Source organism: Macrotis lagotis, chromosome 2 (genome assembly GCF_037893015.1).
Source record: "Macrotis lagotis isolate mMagLag1 chromosome 2, bilby.v1.9.chrom.fasta, whole genome shotgun sequence".
Taxonomy (NCBI): Eukaryota; Metazoa; Chordata; class Mammalia; order Peramelemorphia; family Peramelidae; genus Macrotis; species Macrotis lagotis.
In genome coordinates this window covers 68094312-68109907 of record NC_133659.1, presented here as the reverse complement: position 1 = coordinate 68109907, position 15596 = coordinate 68094312, and the positions used below count along the sequence as shown (strand labels likewise).

Below are 15596 nucleotides of genomic sequence, written 5' to 3'. Positions count from 1 at the left end.
CAATAGGCACAGACCCTGTGCTTTGGGTGAGATATTTAAATCAAAAGAAGTTGGGGGGGATAAATAAGAACATTTAGAACAGACTCAAGAATGCTGAGAATAGGAAGAGAGATCAGGGTTTCCTCTAAGTCTCAAATCTTTTCTTAATATGCACAATCTTGAACAGTGAACCACACCCATATGATGGAGGTGTTTGACCAAATCAGAACATTCCATTCCAAGACCTATATCACCTCCCCATGGCTACAGGAACAATTATAATTCACAGGGAAGCTTCCTGCATGTTTCAGGGGTCCATCCACAGAGTGAAAGGGTTGAAAAGAAAGAAGGGCAAATCCACTTAAGTTGAAATGAATGAAAAAGAAAGCATACCCCCTTTTCCCTTTTCTTTCCTCTTCTCTCTAATCTAAAGTTGAAGCTACTGTAGGCTACTGAAAAGATCTATCTTCACTTGGCAATACTTCCACTTCCCAATACCCAGAAATAAGAATTATCTGGCCAATAAATAGATGTGGAAAGGTGGATAATTTAGGGTATTTCCATGATAGAATCTTCAAGGAGGAAGATCATTGCCAGAAGAGGCAAGCTCAGCAACTTTAAAACCATCCAACGTGATATCAAAAAGCTGTGGGTATGATTAAGCAAATTTTCCATTCCAGATTCAAATGCTGAATACTCTTTGAGTAGCTATGGATTCCTGGCCAAGTCAGAGATGAGTAACAGCTGCAGGAGCTGTTAGACAGACCTCCCCAATATCCTTCTATTCTGACCTCCTCCACACATTAAAGAGATAGCCTCCTACCATTCAAAACCACAGATCTAACTGGGAATCTGCCTCTGATCAGTCTAGAAGAAAAAACCCAAAGGCTCAGACACATGGGATCAACCTTTAGATTTAATAGAGGAAGACAACCTACTTCTCTAAGGAATATAGGGACAGGGCTAGACATGCAGTTTCACTAGCATATGGGACTCCTTGGTGCAAAACTCTACCAAAACAGGTCATCACTTTCCCTGAAACTTATATTCTTACAGAATTGCCTATTTAAGTGACTTGCCTGGAAGGAAATCTAAATTATTAAAAAATCTGAATTTAAATAACAGATAAGTTAAGAAAGACTTGTGACATTACAAAGGAATATATGCCAAGGTTCTCATAGTAAAAGATTAGACTAAGTCTACCCATTGCCAACTGTAATGCCAAGTAGCATATGCCCACAGGCAAGAAGACCTGAGTTAACATGCTCAGTCCATAATTTATCTTTCACCTTTTTCTTATGGTGATGACGAATTGTAGGAGTTAATCTTGGAATATTAAGGATTTAAGGAGAAAAATAGTTTCTTGTGTTGAGTCGCTAGGAAATAAATATGGAAGTAAAGGAAAACATAGTCTTGTTTCTTTCTGTATAGCAGTGGTTCAGCTATCAAGGTTTCAGCTGAGCCCAAACATGGAGATAATAGTGACCATGGAGCATTGAAGACATATGCTTCAAGGGTCTAGCGGACACATCATAAGCCATAAGGAGGAGTCTGAGGCTATTACATAAAGATACTGGAGTTGGGGGGAGTATCTCTGAAGAGGAAAGTTGCCCTTGGCCCATGAGTTCCTATTAATGTTCTTTTCCACCTGTAAATTCTTTCTGTTGACTGTATGTCCATTTGGGAGAGTGTCAGGTTTATGAGGATAGGTTTTTTTTTTAAATTACTTTTCTTATTATGCCATTTCAATCATATCTTTACTTTGAGCTAATTATTTCATTTATCAAAAAGTAAACACAGAAGAGTATCTTGAATCTGGGAAAGCAGTCTAAAGAAGGGTCCAATTTATAGTTTCAGGTTGTGCGGGTAACCATTGGGAATGCTACCATCTATCTATTTCCTGTGATCCCCAAACTATTAACTTTTCCCCCATAGATTTGTTATGTTTCATTATATCAGCTACTTGCCTTATCCTGGGCTACCTGTTTTCTACTTATTTCCTAACTTCAACTCAAAGAATAGTAATTCATAGGGTGAAAATTTAAATTCTGACCCCAAGGAAATTGTCAAGACTGTTCCATCACTGCTTTATTTATGTTTCATTGAAAAACAGAAAATGCCTGCCTGTGTCAACTCCTCCTCTTATACAAGAACTGCCCAAATAGCCTATGTCACATCAACTTTGTTTTCATCATCCATTCTCCTAGTCCAACAAATAGGAAGAAATTAGGAAGATAGCTTGGATGTTTGCAAGCTGGCTCCCCCCAAGGACTATCTTTTTACTTATTCTTATCACTCAATGTAAAGTATGGATCCTAAGAATAATTGCTCCATCAAACCCAAAGGCAAAAAATACAAACCCAAATCATAGCTCCCCAGAGCAAACTAGGGCAGCACTGTGATTAGTAAAGGTCTGCAGGGGATTCAGTGTTAGGTTTCTCTGACCAAACGTCAGATGAAAGAAATCCTAAGTTTCTTGATCTCACCCTCCGGCTAATCATTTACTGATGTGCCTTGTGACACCTGGGCCACCATGGTAACTGAATTCAGTAACAGCTTTATACTCTGAGTTGCCAATTGATATTTTTTTAATTATATGTAGAGTTGGTCTACTTATAGGCCCCCCTTCAACCTGACTGTGAATCTGAAGTAGCAGCATCTCTATAGTGTCTTGAGCATTGCTTTGTTATTACACATTCAGGCAGAGCTATAATAAAGCATTTGTTATCTCTAGGTAGGGCTGAAAAAAACTGTGCTCAGATCTTTTTTGTTACTATTTACCATAGGCTTTGAATCTTCACCATAATAATGTCTATCATTTTACATCCCCAAATAAATACCTATTTGTTGTAGTGAGTAATTAGCTACTCTCTCTCTCTCTCTCTCTAGAGAGAGTAAACTCTCCATAGAATATTGTATTGATTTGATTGTGGCATGAAAGATATAAGCACACATAAAGCACAGTATTAATCAGGATTAGTTGTATCATTGTTATTATCTGTTGGTGATTGGGGGTAGTCATTGACGATAATTAATAATAAGCTGGGCCCAAAATTGAACAGGGGCAGAACCAGGTTAGATTTTTCTTTTAATGAACCCCAAACCTCTCCTTGAAACAAAGGCTCGTCTTTATAATGCCAATAAATTCTACCATTGTACAGATGTGAGACATGGAAGAATTTAAAATGGATGCACCACCAGAAGACAATGGCAGCTCTGAGTAGACAGCAGCACATTATGAAGAGGAAATTATAAAGGGGAGTAAAAGAAATATATGAATAAGAAAGAAGATGAGAGAAAAAGGAATTATTGCTAGACAGTATTTGTCCTCCATTGGTATCCTCACAATGACAAAAGAAAGTCCATTGGGCATATCCCCTAATAAATAAATGGTCAATGAAAAGAAAGTTTTCAAAGAAAGAAATACAAACTATCAACAGTCTTATGAAAGAAATGCTCTAAATTCTAATAGAGAAATGAAAATTAAGTCAGCTTTGAGGTTCCTACTACTAGGAAACCTTGTCTTGCCCAGAGACTTCTGTCAGCTATAGCTAATTCAATAGATACTTCTTCCCTACCTTCATTCCCCTTGACCCTTTGTTGTGATGCATGACCCTTCTAGGGCTCTGGTTGGTATGAGCCAGACCAACCTCTTGTTAATAAGCAACAAAAGCAAAAAAAGTTATCTTTTTTTCATTTTAAAGGATTTGTCTCTAGTCACCAGTCTTTAAACTCTGATATCAGCATTTAATGTCAAAGTGTGGGATTTGGAGAGAAGGGCCTATTTGAAAAAGGGAATTTTTTTAGCCAAGAAAATAAGTCTGAAAAGATTGTTGCTTTTCAGACAAAAGTTTGATTAGAAGTTACCCTTTGAAAAATATGTATTTTTAAGTTGTTTGGCTATTTTTAAAGTTATACTTAGTTAAATCTTAATTTGCTGAATAAAAAAATAATGTCCTTTGTAGTTGAGTATCAGTAATAAAATTTCTTGATTGCTTAATGAAATGTTTTTTGCAATGTATTGCTGAGAAGTCTGTTAGTTGATGAACGTAGTAGAGAGAACTATTTTCTCTTTCAACATTTTTTTCCTGTATTCCCTTAGTATAATACCAGGCACTGAGGTTCTGTATACACATCTTCCCCTTTCCCTGGTCTGTAGATTCATGAAATTCAGACTCTTCATTCACACCTGTATAGGATTGGGAGGGCACCAAGGAGAATTTTTTGTGAGACGACTGGAGGTAGACAGCTCTAGCTAGGAATACAACATTTTTTGTTTTGTTTTGTTTTCCCTATGTTTATTAATGTGTGACCAAGAGATGTTAAGTATCCAAGTCCCATGAATGAAGGATCTTATAACCATAGGCAGGAGTCCAAGTTTAGAGTATTGTTGTTCAGTCAATTCAGTTGTGCCTGACTTTTCATGATCACATTTGAGATTTTCTTGGGAAAGATACTAGAGCAGTTTGCCATTTCCTTCTCCAGGTCATTTAAAGATAAGAAAATCAAGGCAAAACATAAAGTGACTTGCTCAGGGTCACACAGTTACTATGTGTCTGAGGTCAGAATTAAACTCAGGGAAATGAGTCTTCTGGACTTCACGCTCAGTGTCCTATCTACTACATCAACTCCCTGCGCAGGTTTAGATTGGGGGGCTCTAAAGTCATAAATTCCATATTTTTAAATGGTTTGAGCAATATTCCTTATCACCCCCCAGCTAATTCTGAAACTGACCTTCTAGGATAGAAAGGTACTCTGATTTTTCAAAGGAGATACTGCAATCTTTTGGGAGCTTTAGCTTATACAAATAAGAGATGGGGGGGCCCTGATATCCAATGTTGAGGTGGAGAGCATCTGGGAACATCTACCTGGCAACATAAATCATCTGATCCTCTCTCTTGCTATAAAATAAAACATTAACATTGCCCTCCTATAGACTTAAGGAAGCAACGTGAGTGACTTTTGGATTGAAGCCCCCTACCACAATGCTCCTAGGGTCACATGAATAGTAACAAGGTGGTCCTCTTACATGGAACCTCAATCTGCCTTTTTAGAATTTCTTCACCTCTTGTCATTACTTTTGCTGGCTGAAGCCAAGTAAGACAAGTTGAATCCCTCCTCCATTTAACAGACCTCAAGATAATTGAAAAACTGCTATCATGGTCTCTTCCTATTCCTTCTACCTTCCTTCACTCTCAAGTTTTCATTTATTTCTCTGCACTAAATAGTCCCAGTTCCTTCACCTGGAAATGTCATCACCTCAGTCCAAATCTGACCTCATATATTTACCAGTTGTGTGATCCTAGGCAACTCATATAATATCTCCCAGTCTCAGTTTCCTCATCTGTAAAATGTTCCTAACTCCCAGGGCTGTTGTAAGGATAAAGTCAGATCATATTTGTAAAGATATTTGCAAATCTTAAAACATCATGGAAATGCTAATTATATGTCAGTCTTTAGTTCTCTCACTATCATAGAAACCCTTTTGTACATACCTCAGTTTATCACTGCCTTTCCTAAATCCTCCATAGAACTAAACACAATAATTTATCTCTGGTCTGACCAGGGCAAAACATATCTCAAGCATCATTTCTCTATGTGGACTCTATCTGTGCTGTTCTTAATGTAGACTAAGATAATAGTTTAGGGCATTTTAGTTGTCATATCACTATCGAATCATGTTGAAATTCTAGCCCACTAACACCTTGCCTTACTATTTCCACTATCTAGCAATAATGTCTAGTCAAGTTGTTCACCATCCTATACTTATATAGTGTTCTTTTTGAACCCAAATGAATTTCATTAGCTATAAGGGATTCTTTCTTTGAGGGTATGATAAGCCCCTATATCCTTTTTTAATAGATTTTATTTATTTTGAGTTTTATAATTTTTCCCCTAATCTTACTGTCCTTTTTAATATATGAGAGTTTACAGTTTTCAATTGTCATTTTTTCAATTGTATCCAATGCTTTATGACCTCATTTGGGGCTTTCCTGCCAAAGATAACTAGAGTGGTTTGCTATTTCCTTCTCCAGCTCATTTCACAGATGAAGAAACTGAGACAAACAGGGTTAAGTGACTTGTCCAGAATCACACAGAAAGTATCTGAGTCAGGATGTGAATTCATGAAGATAAGTCTTATTGATTCCAGTCTAACATTCTACCCACTGGTACCACCTAACTGCCCAAATTCTACTTCTACTTCAGCCTAAACCAAGGTTTGGCAAACTATAGCAAAAGAGAACATAGGAAATGGCTAGGACAGGTTCTAAATAAGACTTTCTTTTTGGTGTCCCTCCAAGTCACCATTTAGCCTTTTATGTACCTATGGCTATATTAATGATTCCTTGATTTAAGGAATTAAGTAATATTGAAACTAAAAATTCAAGTTAGTAATTAAGTGTTATTAAGATATTAACTAATAAGGCCAAAAGTATAATGTCTTCTCTGAAATGTTTGGATTGTAAAAGAGAGTCTTTTTAAAAGATACTCCTTAGGCCTTGCCAATGAATAAATAAAAGCTTGTTAAGTACCCTGAAAAGTTGCACTCCCTGACCTATGGAGGTCACAAATAAGAACCAAAGGTTAACTACTTTTCTCTCTATCCATTCTTGAATAAGGTAGATCCTACTTGAATAGCAGGGAAGGGTCAACAATAAAAGTGCATTTTTATTGCAGACTCTCTAGAAGACCAAGAAGAAAGAATAATGTCATCTAATCACAGACTCATCCAAATAAGGAAATATGATCCACTTTTATGTTAGAAATGGAATAGGACAAATGTAATGTCAAAATCATTATCATCCTCCTTCTCTACATGAAAATATAAGAAAGGATAAAGATTTGAAATCCGGCTATAACACAAATAAGTCCCTGGGACAGTGGATTCATTAATTCACATTAAGTGAATCAATAATTCACATAGTTCCATGTACTAAGTCATTGGAAAATTTAGGCATATGTTTATGAATCTTAGGGGGAATATCTGCCTGAAACTGAATCTGAGTCGATATGGTCTGATTAAAGTATTCTAAAGTCTAACCAAAACCAGAGCAGTCAATACTATCTAAGTTGCCGATGGAGCCAGGGCAAGCTTGTGAGAACCAATGTAGTGTCTCTAACATATATTAAGAGATTAAGATTGAATTATAGTTTCTCATCTGCCAGTGGAGGAGCTATGACATCATTGTATATTCCTAAGAAAATGTTTAAAGATTCCAAAAGTTTAAAAAGAAAAAAAAATGTGGTCTTGGTCTGATTTTTTTTCCTATAATATTTCAGCTTTGAGGAACTCAAAATGGCAGCTTCTTTCAAATAGATGGTGGTAGTTTTGTGAGGGGTTTCAGTCAGAGATCATATAAACATGAATGGTCTGTATGTGAGAATCCTCAAGAAAAATTCAAAGAAATTATATCAATTACTAAGAATTGATATCTAAGATTCTAAGGGAGAAATTTCATCAACCAGAATATTGGTCTGCTTTTTTACTTTCCTGCTTTGAGGACTGGCCTGGTTCTGAGTCTTGGTGTCATTTTTTCTGTAGACAGATGCTATATTGTCTTCTAATGAGTGTCAACTGTCGATCACATCCTTCCCTTTCATAATTTTTCTTTAATTCAAAAAGAAAAATATCTGAATTGGATCATTTGCTCTCTGAATGTGAGAAAAAATAGAGTCAATGAATAAGTCATGTTTAAAGCACATTGAAATTTGCATATGCGACTCTTGAATTCCAATGAATTTTTACCTCCTCCTTTGAGGACAAGGGGGGGTATTAAAATTTTATAGAAAACTGAGTTCATATTAAGAAAAATTAATTGGATTAATATTAATTAATGATTCTACTGAATTTGTGATTTTCTTCTTGAATTCATTTTCATCTTTTTATTTTTATTAATCAAATGAAAAATGTAATCCCAGTTTGTTTTGAATCCAATTATCTTTGCCATGCACTTGAGATCTAGCTCCCTCTAGTTTTGTGAGTCAACTGAACAAATATTAGGGAAGCCCCTCCTACTTCCCTAAGAGGCAATAGTGAAGCTCAGCATTTCACTAGGCAATAGAGGAAGTACAAAGATGAATAAGATATGGACCCTCGACTTGCAATTTCGTTGCAAAAATAGAACTTGAAAAGTGAAATAAAAACAAAAGACAATATGGAGCTAATGTCCTGGGAATTCCAATCACTGTGGGTTTATGGAGTAAATATAACATGAGCAAGGCTTTGTAGGATAGATAGTATTGGGAAAAGGAAGCTTTCCAGGTCAAGGGAACAAATTGAAGAAAAATAGAGTCAAGAATGAACAAGTCATGTCTAAGGTCTTGAAAAGACCTCCTGACTGTGTTAGGAAGAAATGGCAAATAAGTTTGGAAAGGCATGGTGGGGGTCAGATTATAAGAACTCTGAATGAAGTCAGGGGAGTGGGAAATGACAGGTTGATAGAATATGATGACAGTACTGTTTGCAGAAGATTAATCTGGAATGAATAAAGGAGTAAATAGTCTACAGAATGTAGGAGAGATGACTTCCACATAAATGTGGCATAAAAGGCATCATTCAAGACATGTGTAACTGAAAAAGAGAGATATTATATCTTATATTTTCCACTGGTTATAGAGTGAAAGCAGGGTACAATAGGTAGGCAACCTGAGTATTACACAGGTATTCAATAAATCAAGGAAAAGTATATTCACTGGATTTTCCATGATTTGATGTGGACAGGAATTATAGAAGATGAGTTCAGCACTGGTAAAGGAAGTATGACCATGTCAATCAGATTTTAGACCCATAGGAGGCAGTTAAGCAGCACAATGGATAGAGCACTGGCCCTGGAGTCAGGAGGACCTGAGGTCAAATCTGGCCTCAGACACTTAATAATCACCTAGCTGTGTGACCTTGGGCAAATCACTTAATCCCATTACTTTGCCAAAAAAAAAAATTATAGACCCATGGAAATATCAAAATGGACTGGGAAAGGTTATAGGTAAAGTACAAACAACTTACTAACTCATTAAAATGGCTCATTAGCCAAACTCCTATCCATATTTGACCTTGTATTCACTTTTCCTCTTAAACAAACAAAAATATGAAACAGGAAAAAAAAATCATTCTTTACTACTGGCCCTTTTAAAATGCCATATGTATCAGGCATACAGCAAAGGAGCAGATGTTGTAGGTACTGAATTTTCTACTCTGACCAGTCAAAATTAGCTATCGTAAGGGTAAAAACTAATCAGAACTAAACAAGAGTTTTCTTAGAGGAAGGTTCCTGTTGAGGAAATTGTGTTTTTTTCTTTGTATCTTGCTACAGAGACTCATCTCAATCTAATAGCTCTATAGCCCAAGTAAAAAATGTTTATTTCTTTCTAATAACAATGATGATAATGATAAAAGTAATGTCAATGGTAATTTGTTCCAACTTTCATGAGGCTTTTCATATTTTCCCACTTGACATGAAATGTGTAATGCAATTCTCAACTATGAAACTTTGGTTACTTTGGTTAATGGATAAACAAGATTAAAAACCCTGGCAGCTTTTGTAGTGTGTGGCTTCATTTTTCTTCTCTCTCCTCCCTGCTATCAATTTCTGTATTAGGAATCTGAGTCAACTGTAGGTGGATAAACTTATAAAGCAAGAGAAGGAAGCAGTGGAGAATAAAACCAGCTTAAAGAAAACTTGACAAGACATCCAACAAAACAAAGGAATCCCAGGGACATTAAAGATAAAAAACAGATGGAGGACAAAATAAAAGAAAAAAATGGAAAGTATAGAGATCATTCTAATAAATTGATTTCACAATCAAGGGCAGTGTGATCACATTTGTATTCTAACATCACAGTCCCAAATGTGTCAATAACAGAGATAGAAATGACTGTCATTGTTGTTTGTCCTTTGTTCTTGAAGAGGTCTCTGATCGGGGGGTGATGGCATGACCTGCAAGTGAATTGGATTTAAGTGAGGAAGGGCCATGCAAAGTTGCCAGCCTCTCTTTCTCCTCTAGGGCCTTTGGGTCCAGTGGCCAGATATACATCAGGATGATTGGAGATGGCCCTGGATGAAGTATGATAATACATAGAAATGTCACAAACAGCAAAAAGGCGAAACTCACTGGGATAGAACTAAATATATGTACAGAAAATCAGATGGATACAGTACAACTGTGAAGATATTGAGGGGCTGATGCACAAAGTTATCAAAAGAGATATACCAAAAGTACAGGTAAAGAAAATCTCAAGTCCAAACTAAAACTGACTGAGAAAATTTCAGCTTCAAACTTCTATACCTATTCTCCCACTTATACACAATATTTATGATTATCATGTAGACACAAATGCAGGTCATTCATGATAAAGATCTTAAAAATGATTAATGGGTCAAAATAAGCAGCCAAGTTATCAGAAAGAACTTTTTCCTCCAAGACACCCAGCATTGAGAGGAGATTGCTACGACCATGAAATTTTTCATTAAAACCCTGCCACATAGATGCCTTTCCAATAAGGGAATGCATTTATCCAAAAACTTATTCTTTCTTACCTCTTCTGGGACCCAGAATTTTTATCTAGAAAGAAGGGAAAACAACCAAAAGAAACATCATGAAGAGAGGTAGAATTAAAATCTGAGAACACTTTCCAAGGGGCCCATACCAGTCTTGCCATTCAGGGAAATTGGTTTGCCTTCCAGCCCACTTTTCATGGGTATCACAGTGATCTTGTACTCAGTCCCAGGCTGTAAACCTAGAAAGGAAGCCATAGAACAACAACATTATGGATTCCTGACAACCCTTCATTCAGTGTAATAGTATTCCTAAAGTGTCAAACATCCCAGAGGTTGTCCAGGTGTCCTTTGGATGAGGAACAAATGAGATACCATCTTCCTCCTTAGAGAACACATCTAAAAGTCACTTTAAGAGCTGATCCTAATGCAATCAGCACTGGCTTATAAAGAATTCCTTTATTTAGTGGCCTGCCATTCAGCAGATGTGCAGTCAGAGGGATAAGGCCTCTTTGCTGACACAATAAAACTGATTAGATTTTCTCCATTTGTGGGAAAGAAAACCAATAGGGACTAATGCTTGCTTCCTGATTTGATCTGTGGTCACAAGTGACTTTCTAGTAGCTGAAAAACACTCTTTATGAAAGGGTCTTCCCCTCTTAGCACAACAATCAGTCCAAGACTTTTAAAGGCTATTCAGCCACTGGACAGCTCAGCTGCCCCAGCAATTTTGGGGGTGGAAAGTCAGACTCAGGAGATTAATAATACACACACACACACACACACACACACACACACACACACACACGAGAAAGGAATCCTTGCTAACAGTCAGATCCATTTTCAGGCATAAGCATCAGAGCCAGGAATAAATCATCTCAGACCATATTGCCTGCTGAAACCTCCCAAGTAGGAAGATAGGAGAGAGAATTTTGGGGCCAGATCTGAAATCCAGAGGTTCTAGCTTGGTCAAAAACTTTATCATGGCTAAGAAAATCAGAGATGAGGTTCAAGTGGATCTGGAACTTTCTATTTGGCTCCTGGGTTACTGAGAAATCGATTTCCTAGAAGTAAACTTCAACCATTCCCTCTTCTTCCATAATTCCTTCAGCCTTTTCACTGGGCATCAGCCCACCCTACTCCAGACTGAGTTAAAGATCCATCAGCAATTTAAACTTTTCTTACCTGTTATGTCATATCTGCTCTTGGGGTCATTGCTCTTGGGTACAGTCACTTCCTCCATCTCCTGTCCTTCTAAGGTGCCATACCTGAGTTTGTAATAATCAACCTCCACTGGTGGATTCTCCCACTCCACATCCAGAGAGGACTCCGTCTCTTCAGTCACCCAAGCAGTGCCAATCACAGACATGTCTAAGGTAGAAGTAGAGGAAAGGAGGAAAAAAAGAAAAAAGAAAAAAATGACAAGATGCAAGCAACCAGGTCTCCCCCCACCCAGTTTTACATGTGAAGTGATGAACACCTCTACTCTGAGAATCTTGAAACAGAGACCTTGAAGATAATTGAAGAGAGGAATTTCCTGTTCTCCCTTTCTCCCTCATCACCTCCATTCCTATTCCCTTACCCCAAGAGCTTTGCCTTGAAACCCGCACCTCTCACCATGCCCATTATGCCAGGCAGCCTCCTAAGGCCCATGATCAGGAAACAAGGGCTATCTATATCAGATTGCCTTCTGTTGGCAGGAGGGGGAGGGAAGGGAAGGGCAGGAGGAAGAAAAATTGTAAAACACAAAACCTTGCAAAAAAAGTTGTATGTAATTAGAAAACAAATAAAATATTTATAAAAAAAAAAAGAAAAAGGACAAAGACTGTTACAAAGTATTTGGACACAGTAGCCAGATTTCCTTGCATTTATATATTTGTCTCTGTCTCTGTTCTTAGAGAACAGACTATATATAGGAGGTCCTATATATAAGACCATGAGGTCCAAATACCTTGATAAAGAAGTTTAGGAATTAGCCTGGGGAAGTCTAGGACATTTCCTATTGATTACTTCTATAGCAACCTGAACACACGTTTCCTCAGTTTTTCCAATTGTCCTTTTCTATTCTACTTCAGTCATTCTAATCAATCAATCAATAAGCATTTTTAAAGTCTGGATGCTAGACTTGTACAGGATTTCAGGAATGCAAAGATAAAAGTGAAATAACATGTGCCCTAAGGAGCTTATATTCTACCAGGAGAAATCAAATATACAAATATATACAACATAAATCCCCCAGATGAGAGAATCAAAGAGGAAATGTGAGCCAGTTAGTGGCACCATGAAGAGAGCGCCAGGCCTGGCGTCAGGAAGACTTAGCTTCCTGAGTTCAAATCTGACCTCAGACACTTACAAACAGTGTGATCCTGGGCAAGTCCCTTCACTCTGTTTGCCTTGGTTTCATCATCTGTAAAACTAGCTGAACAAGGAAAAGGCAAACCATTCCAGTGTCTTTGCCAAAAACATCCCAAACGGGGCCACAAAAGTCACAATTACAACAACAAAAGAACAGATGTATTCTAGGCATATAGGATTGCATGCAATCCTTATTCCTTGTCCTCTTCTCAAACCTTTACTATAAAGGTTTCTCAAGGGTTTGTGCAAAAATATAGAGTCAAATCTTAAACCTTACCACTCTTGTAACTATGTCTGGTCTCCCAGACTTAGAATATTTCAAATTCCACAATTTCCTATTCTCTCACACTCTGATAAACATTAAATTTGCTTTTCACCCTCATTCTGACCTTTAATTCCTTACCCTGTCCCTTGCTAGGGATTATTCAATCAAATTTCTCCTCTTCTAGGAAAGCTGAGTGTCACTAGAGGAAGTCATAAAATTGAGCTGATTTCATCCTCTATAAACCCATGCTATATAACTTCAATTGGCTTCTCACTGTGGCTCAACCATCCTTCAGTCCTCTACCTATCAACTCATTTCATGCCCCATAGACACTGTGACAATTATTTTCCTTCCCTCACAAATACAGCCCAACACAAAACAGATGATTTAGTCCTTTACTAAGAAGATTAAAAACTTCACATGAACTCCCTCAGTTTCCCCAACTCTATTCCTAAGCATTTCTCAGCATGATTCCCTATTCCCTCTATCTCCCTTCTTTCCCTATCTCATTCCATTCTGCCTCTTCCAAAAATATTCCCTAGTTGTCTTTCATTTCTTCTCCACTCAGCCCTTCCCATCTCTCTACAAATACACTCATCTCACCAGAATTTTAAAAGTCTTCTCTATAGTCTTCTATTCCAACAAGCTATGGTCCCAACTCTTTTCTTCCTCTTTACTTCTTTTTTTCTTATTGATATTTTATTTCATTTTTCCAATTACATGTTATGGAAGCTTTCAACATTCATCCACATACATATTTATGTTACATAATTTTTTCCACCCTCCCTTCCCTACCCTCCTCTCAGTGGCGAACATTGTACAGGTTCATTTGTGTTTAACATGTTCACAAATTAATCATTTTCTGTATGAGGAATTAGGACATAGAGAAAAGAAAGAAAACTGTAGGACAGGAAGGAAAAACATAAAAGAAATTTTTAAAAAGCGAACATCATGTTCAATAGATTCTATAGTTTGTTTGGGGGGTTTTTTGGATCGGTTTGGTTTGGTTTTCTTCGTCTGGATGTGAATGATATTGTCTATAATAGGTCTCCCAGAGTTATCCCAGCATTCTGAATAGCTCAGAAATGCTGCATTCATCAAAGTTGATCAACTCATAAGGTTGTTGCTAATGTGTTCAATGATCTCTTGGTTCTGCTCCCTTCCTTTCTACTGCTAAATTTCTTGACAAAGTTGCATCCAACCCCAAATCCTCATTACCCGTTTCTTAAACCTTTGTAACCTAGTTTCTGCTTCCACCAACTGTAAATATTTCCAAACCAGTTCATATCACCTGTGTGACAATAAGCAAATAACCTTTCTGGGTCTCGATTTGCTCCTTTCTAAAGCCTTAACAACATAGGAGCATCCCTAAGGGAGTTTAGTTGAGCACGTCCAGATTTCCTAACATGAAGCCCTTCCTCGTTTGATGAGTTGTGGGAGTATATGGGAGGGAACATACCAGAAAAAAGGATATGATCTTAAAACTGGCAACTGAGACAGTTCATCTCTTTCTGTCTTACACACTTCCTTGCTGCATCTAGTGAAGGTCACACAGTTCCCCCAAGGCTCAGGAATCATGAACTGAACCCAAGAGTAGGTCTCTTTCAGCATTCAATTCAGTCATCCTTTGATCTAATGATCTTCTAATTATCAAAATCAGTGGCATTTTTTAAATCCTCCTTCTTCTTTATTTCTCTAGAGCTTTGGAAACTGTTGATCTCCCTCTCTAGCTCCATACTGCCTCCTCTGATTTCAGAGACTCCACATTCTCCAGACTCTTCTGTCCTTCTAACCTCCCCTCCTCCACCTCTCTGTTTAAAGTGAATGTTTCGGGGCGGCTAGGTGGTGCAGTGGATAAAGCACCAGCCCTTGAGTCAGGAGTACCTGGGTTCAAATCCGGTCTCAGACACTTAATAATGACCTAGCTGTGTGGCCTTGGGCAAGTCACTTAACCCCATTTGCCTTGGGAAAAAATCTAAAAAATATATATAAAGTGAATGGTTTCCCTATAATCTGTCCTTAGTCCTTTTGTCTTCAATCGTTGCATTAATTCCCTTACCTAATTCACTACAATGGTATAATGTCCATTAAACCTTTGTCCTGACCTCTCCTCACCTGTCATAAATAGAATCACAGTATTTAAGAATTGGAAAGGATTGAATCCAACCCAAACACAAAAGGGATTCCTATTTTAATATCCCTGGTGAGCGATCATCTGGTGAGTAAAGATTATCTACCACCAATCAGTTACCAAGGCCTATTGACTACCTCCACATCTCTTGAATTTTCCTCTTCCTCCACTGGAGACTGGATTGAAGGGAGGGAAGATTGAAGGCTGAAGAGCAATTAGGAAGTGATTACAATCGCCCAGGCTAAAGATAATGAAGACCTGAACATGGATGGCAACTGAGAGAGTGGAAAGGAGATGGACACTAGATGGGCAAGACTTGGCTATTCAACAAAATTGGGGCTGAAGGAGAGGGAAGAAAGAGATAAAAATGCAG

The 15596-nt window shown here is 37.6% G+C and overlaps 1 protein-coding gene across 1 annotated transcript in view; it reads right to left on the bottom strand.

The window, feature by feature from the left end:
- Positions 1–15596, bottom strand: part of TNN (tenascin N) — an 89719-nt gene that overhangs the window by 52011 nt on the left and 22112 nt on the right. The window contains exons 5-6 of the mRNA XM_074222092.1: positions 11658–11843; positions 10625–10714 (exon numbers count right to left, since the gene is read on the bottom strand). Of these exons, the coding sequence (XP_074078193.1) occupies positions 10625–10714; positions 11658–11843 (276 nt within the window). The remainder of the gene's footprint in view (positions 1–10624; positions 10715–11657; positions 11844–15596) is intronic.